The sequence below is a fragment of the Podarcis tiliguerta genome (assembly GCF_965153285.1).
Source record: "Podarcis tiliguerta genome assembly, chromosome: 10".
NCBI lineage: Eukaryota > Metazoa > Chordata > Lepidosauria > Squamata > Lacertidae > Podarcis > Podarcis tiliguerta.
The window spans coordinates 53,342,363-53,353,285 of record NC_139543.1 but is presented as its reverse complement, the minus strand read 5'-3'; the positions used below and the strand labels follow the sequence as shown (position 1 = coordinate 53,353,285).

Sequence of the window (10,923 nt, the reverse complement as noted above, 5' to 3'; positions counted from 1 at the left end):
TTTTTGAAATCCACATTTCTCTGAATTTTGTATTGTGGATCTCCAGCCAAGGAAAAAATATTTTTTATTTTATTTATTAAATTTATATACCACCCTTCAACATAAGATCTCACAGTGGTACCCAGAATGCATATACTGGGGTAAAGAGTGCATAAGCGTGCATATACTGGTTAAAATAGCATGAAATGCATTATATTAGGAGGAATTACTTTGATATATTATGTGAAATTGTATTAGAAAGATGCATGTACTAGGAGAAATTCACAGATGAGTTTTCATGAGGACTTTGTAAAAATAAAAATAAATAAATGCAGATTGCAAAATGGCATCCATGTTCTCATAGTGGCCTTGGTTCAATGTCTCCCTTTCCTTGATCTGCCATTTTGGAATACAAATCCTTTCTGTAGGTCCATTGAATTACTAATGTGGATGTCAAACAAAGAGCACTTTGTGTTTTAAGGGAGGCTTCCCTTTTGGCTTAGAAAAGCATCCTTTTCCAGGCCAGGTTAGTGACTTGGAAACACCAGGGCAAGGCTGGTGGTCCTGATTAGCCCAACACAAGTTGTGATTGGGCTTAGGAAGGGATGGTAACTCAGCTTTCGAAAAGCATCCAGCCACATGTCACTCTTTTGGGCATGAGGCCATCTTACTGTTTTATCATCCAGATCAAACTCCACTGACCTGGTGCACTTCAGATGTTTTGGGCCCCAATTCCCATCAGCCCCAGTCAGCACATGACCAGAAGCCATGCAGTTCAGTGCTGTGTTGCAGAACTGCCTCCCTCCTGAGGTTAGACAGACCCCTTCCCTGTTGAACTTCAGACGCTTTGCAAAAGTTCTAAGATACATTTCAGTTATTCTTAACCTTTAAAAAAAATGTACAATGACAGGAGTAACTATGAAGTTAGTATTATCAACACACCCACATTAATTGACAAAACATGAAAAAACCACCGTAACCATTATTTTTTTTCCAAAAGAGAATCACATTTATTGTGATCTATTGATAACATGAAATATTGTTGCCCCCGCTGTACTGTAGAATGGGACAGCCGTTTTAAGAGTTACAATGGAACCAAAATGCAACAAAGACAATCTAGGATTAGCCACATTTCACATCGTCGGGTCCTGACCAGGCCAGTTATGTAGATGGCTATACTTTACAATCAGCCTTCCTCAACCTGATGTCCTCTGGAGCTTTTAGCCCAGCAACTTGCATCTGTCCCAATCAACTTAGCTATGCTGGCTGGGGCTGATGGGAGTTGTGGGCCAAAACAGCACCAGATTGTGGAAGGCCAAGATAAATCCTACTAGTCCAAGAAGTATATTCCTCTTATAAGTGCATCGTCATCCAAATACACCAGCTTTGTAAAAACAAATTAAACTTAATTCATATTGTTTACATTAAAGTGGGTTTCCAGCCCCACACACCAATAAGGAGTCTTTCCCCAACCTTTCAAAGACTTCAGCAGTTGCTAAGGGCTAAGTCTCATCTGATGGTTTGAACTTGGGTGTCCATATGTGAGTACAAAATGCATGTCAAGTAAGGAGGGTGTATATGTGCGGTTTAAAAATGTGCCAGTGGTCTTTTGGCTGATCTCTGGCCATTTGTGTGCATTTTAAAGAGAAATGCTACCAAAAAGGAGGAGGGGGGGAAGAGTTATGCATGCATCCTTCATTTTTTTTGATGAGGCACACGTACTTGGGCTTCCAGTCTCAAGTATGACATTTAAATGAGGCTCAGCTCTGAGAGATGGGTTTCAAAGGGAAGGGAGGGGCATTCTTAAACAAATGGATATCTCCTTGGGTATCTCTTTCTGGGTAAGACTGCATTCTGTGTGTGCTGAGCAGGCCATGTGAAGATCCTAAAATGGTCAAGTGATGCAATTGTACAGTTCTCTTATGGGAAGATTGGATAGTCCCCTAGCAAATGACCAAAGTCAACTGAGCTATGTCATGAAACCTGTTTGCCATAGACAAACCTTCTTCACTTACACGCACAATCCTGCCACCTGCCCAGTGTTCTAGTGAACCGACCATGAGACATCTGGAAAGGTTTAATATCTAATGGATGAGAACACCCAGTACACTTCAACTACAAAACAGATGTTACAGCAGGGATGGAGACCTCCATGTTATTGGATTCCAGCCAGCATAGGCATTGCTGGCTCCCAGTACATTTCTGAGCACAATTCAAAGTGTTGGTGCTGACCTTTAAAGCCCTAAATGGCCTCGGTCCTGTATACCCGAAGGAGCGTCTCCACCCCCATCATCCAGCCAGGACACTGAGGTCCAGCTCTAAGGGCCTTCTGGTAATTCCCTCCCTGCAAGAAGTGAGGTTACATGGAACCAGGCAGAGGGCCTTCTCTGTAATGGCGCCTGCCCTGTGGAACGCCCTCCCAGCAGATGTCAAGGCAATAAACAACTGCAGTATTTTTCACTCCATAAGATGCAGTTTTTCCCTCCTAAAAAGTAAGGGGAAATGTGTGTGCATCTTATGGAGCAAATGCAGGTGGGAGGCAGGCAGGAAAAGCCCCCAAGTCAGTCCCTTCTCCCTCCTTGGGGAAAAGCCCCCAAGAGCCACACACCCTTTAAAGAGCACGGGCTCTTGCTGGCTTTTGCGGGACGTGAGGGAAGTGACGGTCTGCCCTTCTCCCTCCTGGGGGAAAACCTGCAAGCGCCGCACACACGCTCCACGTGGCTCGTGAAAGGGAGCGCTGAGCAGAGCCTTGGATGCATACAGGCGCTGCTCAGCGCTCCCTTTAAAAATATTTTTTTCTTGCATTCCCCCTCTAAAAACTGTGTGCGTCTTATGGTCAGGTGCATCTTATGGAGCAAAAAATATGTTTTGCTTTTAAAAGACAACTGAAGGCAGCCCTGCTTAGGGAAGTTTTTAATGTCTGACACTGTGTTGTTTTTAATATTTGGTTGGAAGCCGCCCAGAGTGGCTGGGGAAACCCAGCCAGATGGGTGGGGTATAAATAATAAATTATTATTATTAATAGTTAGGGATGAATGGAGGTGTGGTCCAATAGCATCTAGAAAATCACAGATTCCTTTGACCACCATTATGAGAGGAGAGAGATTCATCTATGCAACTGGCTGCTGACTCTTCTCTGGACCAGAAGATGGACCTTTCTGTTCCTGCTGACATCTGAGACTGGCCTTACCTTCCTCTGCAGTGCTTCTCAAAGGAGTTTATCCCACTGTATATTAAGCTTGGGAGTTTAAAGTAAAATCCTGTGGAAGGAGAGTACACCTTTAAGAAGATGCAGGTGTGAGGAAAATCTCCGACTGACTCAGTGTGTCATGTTTTCCTTGGACTGCATGCATATATCTTGCTCCTTTTGCAACACAGACATGGGCATGACTAGTGGGCATGAATCCATGACTTGAAGCAGTATCACACACTGCCGGTTCAGTGCTTTAGCACTATGCCAGATGTTCAGGTGGCTACACTGGAATAAAAATGAGCTTTTTAAAGCTTTCTGCCCAACATTTCACCATATGGCTTGTGTCACATGCTCTGCTGGATTCGGAGTAGAGATCGGATGTGCTCAGCCAGTAAATCCAAGCACTATCAAAAACTTGCATGGACACACCAGCGCAGTGAAGTACAGACTGGGGGAGAAAAGGGACAGCTAAGTGAGAAAGCCAGTGTGATGAAGTGAACAGAGCACATTCCTTAACTCGAACCAGGTAGACTGGTTTCCAATCCCTGCTTAGCCCCCAAAAGAGATGGATTTAGGGGAGCATGACCAGTTTGGTCGTACTAGGTGAGGAGTCTCAGGGGCGCCACAAGAGATGCTGCAACTATTATTTTGAATGGAGTGTGGGAGGCACCAAATTTTGGCATCATACAGAGCCACTGAAAAATGAGACCTTAAGAGCCTCCACTGCCCCAAAACTAACTGGAAGACTTTAGGTCCTGTGCATGGGTTGGTGAGAGCCTAAACAGGGATAACTCAGACCACATATGTTGCTCTGATCTCATTGTTCAATAGTTTGATTCAGAAATATCTGAATCAGTGTTTTAATGAGATGTCCATCTTTCTTTTTACTGTTGCTTGTGTTATGATGCTGATATGTTTGATATAGGTCACTCCGAGTTAACTTTGGAGGAAGAGGGATCAACAAATATCCTAAACAATAAATAGTTAGTCCTGAAGATGCCACACAGTTCATTTTCATAAGATCTATGCTCCCCACCACATTTTCATTCATTGGGAAGGTGTTGGTAAAATTCTTTTACCACAAAGGCAGTCGCCACGGTCCTCTAGCTGCCAGTGTGGATGTACAGGCATGTTGTTTCTTAACCATGAACTGTGTTTGCCTAATGCTGTGTTCCATCATGCTTCTGTGGAACAAGACCTGACTACAATACTGCTGGATAGTGGGGTTCCTTGCAGGCCGTGGCTCTGCTGAAATAAACACAATAGAATCTCAGCCCTAACCTCTCTCCTCCTTGGAGGGAAAAGAGAGATGCAAACACCCTTGGCTGCTTTTAAGCTATTTCAGGAACATAATAGCAGTTCTATCTAGCTCACAGTTGATATGCCGGCTGCCAGTTGCTGACATGTTGCTTTTGCAAAGTGCCTCCGGACACCTTGAATATTAAAAGGCACGATTAAATGCCAATTTCTGATCCAGCTCCCATGCTGGATGTTGTTTCCACTACACAGTGACTTCCCCTGACTGAGCTCCCAGTGGGTGGGTGTGGGTCTCCCAGAGGAGGAAGGTGGCCTTTGCAAAGGAAGAACAATGCTACCATTCTGACACTAACATCCTTTTCTATCTGTTATGGAAGGGTGGGGGGGCAAATGATAATCATGTCCTGAATTGGATGCACAGGCTGAACTGAGAGAGGCTGGGATCAAGCTGGAGTCTGGCTATGGGAAATCAAAACCACAGTGGAATTGAAAGCCAACCCCCTATGAGCTACAGCAGCCCTAAGATATTTTTCGTTAATTCCACCTTGATCCTACAGAAGCACATAGCTTTAATGGCTCGTGGGGAGTACCTCTTACCAATGGAGCCTCTTGCTACCATCTTGCACTTGCTAAATTAAGCAAACGCCTTGCTGCCTTGCTTCATTTGTCGTAACTGCATCAGAGAGTTTACTGTCAAATACTGAGTATATACAGCATTGTGCCAATACAATTGGTGCTATGGCAAGCAAACCATATTTAGAATACTATGGTGTTCTGCCCAGTCTTCGTTCTTCCATTTGGGACAGAAGCTAGAATGGCCACATAAATAGATGGGCACAGTTCTTTGTCAGGCCCCCGTAAGAGAAAAGATCAGAAAGATCCAGGGAATGCAGCTCAGCTGGTGTCTGCCCCAAGGTTTTGTGGACAATAGGTTCATCTGCACTGGGATTATGTCAACCCAAGCCTTGGGGAATGACCCTGAAATGGGAACATGTCCAGTGCTGGAGTAAAATATTCTGGTGGGTATTTTTGTTGTTATTATTATTATTTCTATGTCACCCCTCCACCCGCAGATCTCAAGCTGGTTCACAACATAATTTTGTTCAGTGAAATTGTGAGAGGATTTATGGGCAGACACACTGCAAGAGATACAACTATTATTCCCAGCAGCAAAATCATCCCAAATTTATCCTAGGGTTGGGCTTTGCTTTTTTTTTTTTCTGATCAGAATTGGCCGGGGGGGGGGAGGGAATCAGGCTGAAATGTTCTGCTTCTGTGGCAATTAACACCATATGCTTCATGTAAAAACGGGGCAAGGCAGCTGTTAGGTTTATTATTATGTGTGCAGGAAGAGACAGGAAATATAGCATGAGGGCATCATTTCAGGCCTCATCACAAAGTTCTTACCTTAGAGAAAGCAGCAGAGGCAAAGCAACTGCATACCACTTGTCCCATAATTATTGGGAACGTTGTTGTTTTTAACTTCTGTATGTCTGAATGCATACAGCAGTTGATATTCTCCACCATAAGGGAATTTTAGGCTGCAGTCCTGAACAACTTCCCTACTGAATTAGGAGAGACTTGAGCAAACACACTTAGCACTGCACTGTCAATATATGTATATTTTGTGAGAGAGAGTGTGTGTGAGTGAGAAAGAGAGAACAAGAGAGAGGGAGATTTATGTGATTTTCCTCCCTTTCTTGTTGCCACCAAGCCAACTTTTGACAGCAAATGTTTTCAGTTTAGTTTCAAGTAGTCATTAAAAGCAAAAGCTGAAGTTCATTAATCAAACACTTTGCATGGCTATTTATTTTTCTCTGATCTCTTGCAGCTAAAATTTTTTTCTCAAGTACCCGAATGTGGCTAATTCCAGACAAAATTCAGGACAAAGCATGGCCAGCTTGTTGTGGTCAGCAAAGAGGGAGCTGAGATGTCTTACTAGAATGGCCCCCAAAGTGACTATGATGAGCACAGTTTCTCGGGGAAATTCAACACATCCATAGGTTGTGATCAGATTTTGCCAAAAACAAACTCTGAAGCAAATTTGTGGAGGTTCCTCCTGAGACCAAACATCTGGGAAATTTTGCAGAATGCCAAAGGAATTTGAGTAAGAGTAGAATACTCTTTGAGACAAGTCTACAACCTGACCTAGTTCTGTCAGGCCCCCCATTACATTGTAGCCTTTGTGGGCTCTCAAATTCTTAATACATTTTGTGATGGGTTCTGAAACAGCTCTGGTGCATATTCAATATGGCAACGATCTGGCAATGCAATCTCTGAAGGACAATGAGGTGAGAACTTATTATTTAGAGGTGCAGCCTTGCCAAGGAAACCCAGGGCTCACCTCAAAGTGTTGCCTTCCTCCCGAGCAGCCATGAAGATTTAGCACACCGATAAGCAAACACCACTTTACTGAGGTGCAACTGTGGAAACTGAAGGGGAAGGAATGTGGAAAGCAAGCGTGAAGAAGGAAAAATGTTGGGTCAACATAAGGAAATTCAAAAGGTTCATGGCAAGGAGTCATAGTTGGAAAATGTTTGGTGGGATTATGGATATCTGTGTTACTTTGTTTCTTCCCCTGCACTCTTCCTTCCTTCCTTCCTTCCTTCCTTCCTTCCTTCTTCTTTTTCCAAGTAATTTCTACAGAGGAACACAGGAGATGTTCATGCTACTTGCTGAGAGCAGTAATAGTAAGTTTCCTTGGCCCATGGATTCCACAGACCTTTGAGTCTCCTTCTACTACCCCGCAGGCTAACATCTGGGAACATGAGAGTTCCGTGGCAAGTCTCCGTAGCCCTTAGAAATTGGTGGCATCTTCTCAGATATTTTGCATGAGAGCGAGAGATGCATGGATTCCATTAGCTCCTTCCTCACATGACACCTGAGAACGCCTCAGGCGCAGCCTCATGATCTCCTAGGGTTTTCTCTCTCACACACAGCACAAATATCACACTGCAGTCTCTAGGTCCTCATGGGGAACCACTTGGTGGTTCTGATGACTCTCCAAATACGAGGCTAGATCTGGGTCCCCAGCCTTCTGCGCCCTGTCTCGAGGTGTCCTACCCTACAATGAGAGAGAGACAGACAGACAAAGAGAAGAGGGGCTTAGAAATAGCCTGGGGAACAACACAACACTGAGCAGCATCAAACCAAACAGATGCTTGGTTTGTTTGGCTACAACAAATGCGTTACCCTCTGATGTGAATAACTGAAATTAGAATAGTATCTTGTGTAGCACTATTAACAGCCCAATTGTTGTTGTTTTTTGTAATGGTGGGCAGGCAGGTAGGTAGATGAATCATCACACAGAGCAACCCACCAGCTGTCTTTGGTTTGATTGGTCACAAAGGTGTGTGCTTGGTTTAAAGCAACGGTAGTCCCTGTAAAGAAACTGATTTGCTAAGAGACCGTAGTCTCAATCATACTTACTTGGAAGTAAATTAATTATAATGAATGTCTGTGAGGGCCTTTCCTGAAACAGTTTGTAAATGAATGAATAGATAAATAAATAAATAAATAAAATGTTCACTTGGCACTTCCCAAATAAGCTTTTGCCGTTTCTTTGGCTGAGTTGGATGCATGTTGGTTTCACTTGTCCACAGCATTGTTGAAATGGGTTTGTTTGGTTTGGTTACCTTGGAATCCGTTTTCCTCAATGACGCTCCTGCCTCCACCAATAACTGGCAGATGCCACGGTGGCGCTGGCAGGCTGCCTTGTGCAGTGCCGTCTCACCCCTGTGTGTGTACAACAGAGAAAACTATCAATAAGAAACACTCTTTTTTTGCAATTAAGCACTTTTACCAGGGCACCCTTATAAGTACTGCTGACACAGACACTTTTTAAAGTCTTGATCTCTGGCTCCTCGGTGCTGTCAATTGTGTTCATGGATTTATTATTACTATTATTATTAGCATGCTTAAAGCAATGTACTGAATGCTAAGTTGCTGTCCAGACTAAAGCTCCAGTTTGAACCAGCTACAAGAATGCTCCCCCCCCCACCCTGTTCATTGAATTCCCTAAGTGAGCTTCCCCCTTTCCTGCCTCTGAGTTACCCCTCTCCCCCCACATCCTCTGGCCAGTCTGTTTGGCTTCTGCCTGGGGGTTGTGCTCTTTAAAAAAAAATTTGGAAAACACTTTAAATCTGAAATCATTTATATCACACAGTTCTTTGCCTTTAGGGACTGAGTGACACACTCCAACTCGAGCACTCCTTTCACACCATCCTGGGGAAAAAAGATATGCATTATGTTGAAACCTCGGTGCTCCAATTTAAATTAATATCAAAAGGCAACTTCAAGGCCATATCTCTGCTTGGACTTGAATCAAAGGCTTTAGCAGCGCCTGCAAATGCAAAATTGTAATTCTCATAGGCTGTCTAATGGACAGGTTATTTGAGTCCCCATATTGGAACCTTTGCAGGTACAGAAGGGAATAAATTGTGCCTTTCCTTTTCAAAGGCAGAGAGATGCTGGCATAAGCTAAGCAGAACCAAAGTCTATTAGCTATCTTTGCATTGCTTGGAAGCATTGGAGCTCTAGAGTTCTTGGGAGTGCTTTTTCTCCTGCTCTTCCTTTTCTTTTCTTCCTAGGCTGTTACAGCAGCCATCAAAAAGACACCAGAGGGCATTAATTAATCTAGTACCACATTTGAGCTAAGCACTTTGTGTTTAATAGGAGGGATGACTGATGGCACTTAAGAGCAGGATTCTTGGCTCCCAGAATTCCTGATGAGTTTTACAAGGGTGTGATTAACTTGTTGGGAATGGGCTTTTTGATGTTTCATAAACTGGATTCTGCAATAGGCAGGTGGATGGATTTCGTATCAGATACAAACAGGTTCAGAATATAATGCAACAAGTTTCAGATAAGAAGATGCAAATGCAGAGATTTTGATAGTCACAGCTTAACACCCGAGGTAAAAACCCAACACCAGCTATGCTTTTTCCATTTTTCAAATTCGCGTTTCATCAAAGCGTATTCTGAGACAAATTTTCACTTAACTTCAATGCTAGCTCTATAAAACAAACACACACAAAACTATATTATACCCTTTTCTTTTCTTCAGACAATGAGTGCAGTGAGGAGAAACCAGATATTACTACCAGAACATTTCTACTAAAACGCCTAGGATGTTAGCAGAAAACACTGGGGGGTGGGAGAATTAAGACATGACTAATGTCACATACACAAATTCATAGCTGCATTAACTAATCTGGAGTAACTTCTACTCCCTGGCTTCTGTCTCCTTTTCTGTTTTCATCCCCCACACCCAATTTCTTCCACAGAACTCAAGACAGCATACGCAGGGTTCCTGGGCAACCTCCCATCTAGGCTGTGACCATAGACATACTTTCTTTACTTCAGCAAGGCTGTTGCATCATTTGGCTTTCATCTACATATGGGGACCAATGACTGTTATGGATTGGAGGGATGGAGGGATGGAGGGAATGGTGTCTGTAACATCTGAAGGGCACCACACTGATTTCATTGATTTATTACATTTTATATACAGTGGTACCTCGGTTTAAGAACAGCCTTGTTTACGAACTATTCGGTTTACGAACTCCGCAAAACCGAAAGTAGTGTCCCGGTTTGCAAACTTTACCTTGGTCTAAGAATGGAATCTGAACGGTGGGAAGCCTCATTAGGGGAAGCTAGCCTTGGTTTAAGAACGGTTTCGGATTGAGAACGGACTTCTAGAACGGATTAAGTTCGTAAACTGAGGTACCACTGTACTGCCTTTCCCCTCCAAGGAGCACAAGGTGGTGTACATTGCTCTCCCCTCCCCATTTGTTTCCCCATAACAACCCTGTGAGGTAGGTTAGACTGGAGACAGTGGTTGGCCCAAGGTCACCCAGTGAACTTCATGGCTGAGTGGAGGTTTGGACCCTGGTTTACCAGTTACTAGTCCAACACTCTAACCATTACACTGCACTGGCTTGCCTGCCCTAGATTAGAATCTCCATTTCAGTATATACTACAAAAGAGAGGGGAATAGTACATCTATCTTTTCAGTGTCTACTCTCTGTTTTCTATGCATTAACCACCGGAATTCGCAGTACAAGAGGGAAGTTAGAAGAAGCTAGAGAAAAAGGTCTGCATCAATCAATGTGAAACTTGCCCCTTTATCTACATATGCTTTGCGGTTTAGGAAAGACATTATTTTGCAACTGGAAAGAAACAGCAGGAAGTCACTGCTTTTTGGGTTATTTTAAGAGGTGCTTGGTTAAAAAAAATAAAGGAGACCAATGCACACTCCTAAAAGTGAGTTGGAATGAAACCAATGAAATAGAAGAGCCAAGTGGTCAGGACTTACGTTTCACTGTCTGTCATATCCACTAACTCAGAAGGACCTGTCAAAGGAAACAAGGTAAATCACATGGCAATCCTCAAGTTCATCAACACAAAATGGATTCCAATTCAGGGGCATGCTGAGGATTTTCACTTCCTTCCCCTTTAGATGGTACATATCAATACACTAAGTGGAAATAAAT

The 10,923-nt window shown here is 43.3% G+C and overlaps 1 protein-coding gene across 7 annotated transcripts in view; it reads right to left on the bottom strand.

Moving 5' to 3' along the window:
• Positions 1–964: 964 nt before the first annotated feature.
• Positions 965–10,923, bottom strand: part of DGKI (diacylglycerol kinase iota) — a 247,838-nt gene continuing 237,879 nt past the window's right edge. For all 7 annotated transcript variants that reach the window (XM_083401411.1, XM_083401415.1, XM_083401412.1 and 4 more), the window contains 3 exons: positions 10,746–10,782; positions 8,065–8,164; positions 965–7,493 (listed from right to left, as the gene is read on the bottom strand). In XM_083401411.1, coding sequence (XP_083257537.1) covers positions 7,377–7,493; positions 8,065–8,164; positions 10,746–10,782 — 254 coding nt within the window. In that variant the 3' untranslated portion in view covers positions 965–7,376. The remainder of the gene's footprint in view (positions 7,494–8,064; positions 8,165–10,745; positions 10,783–10,923) is intronic.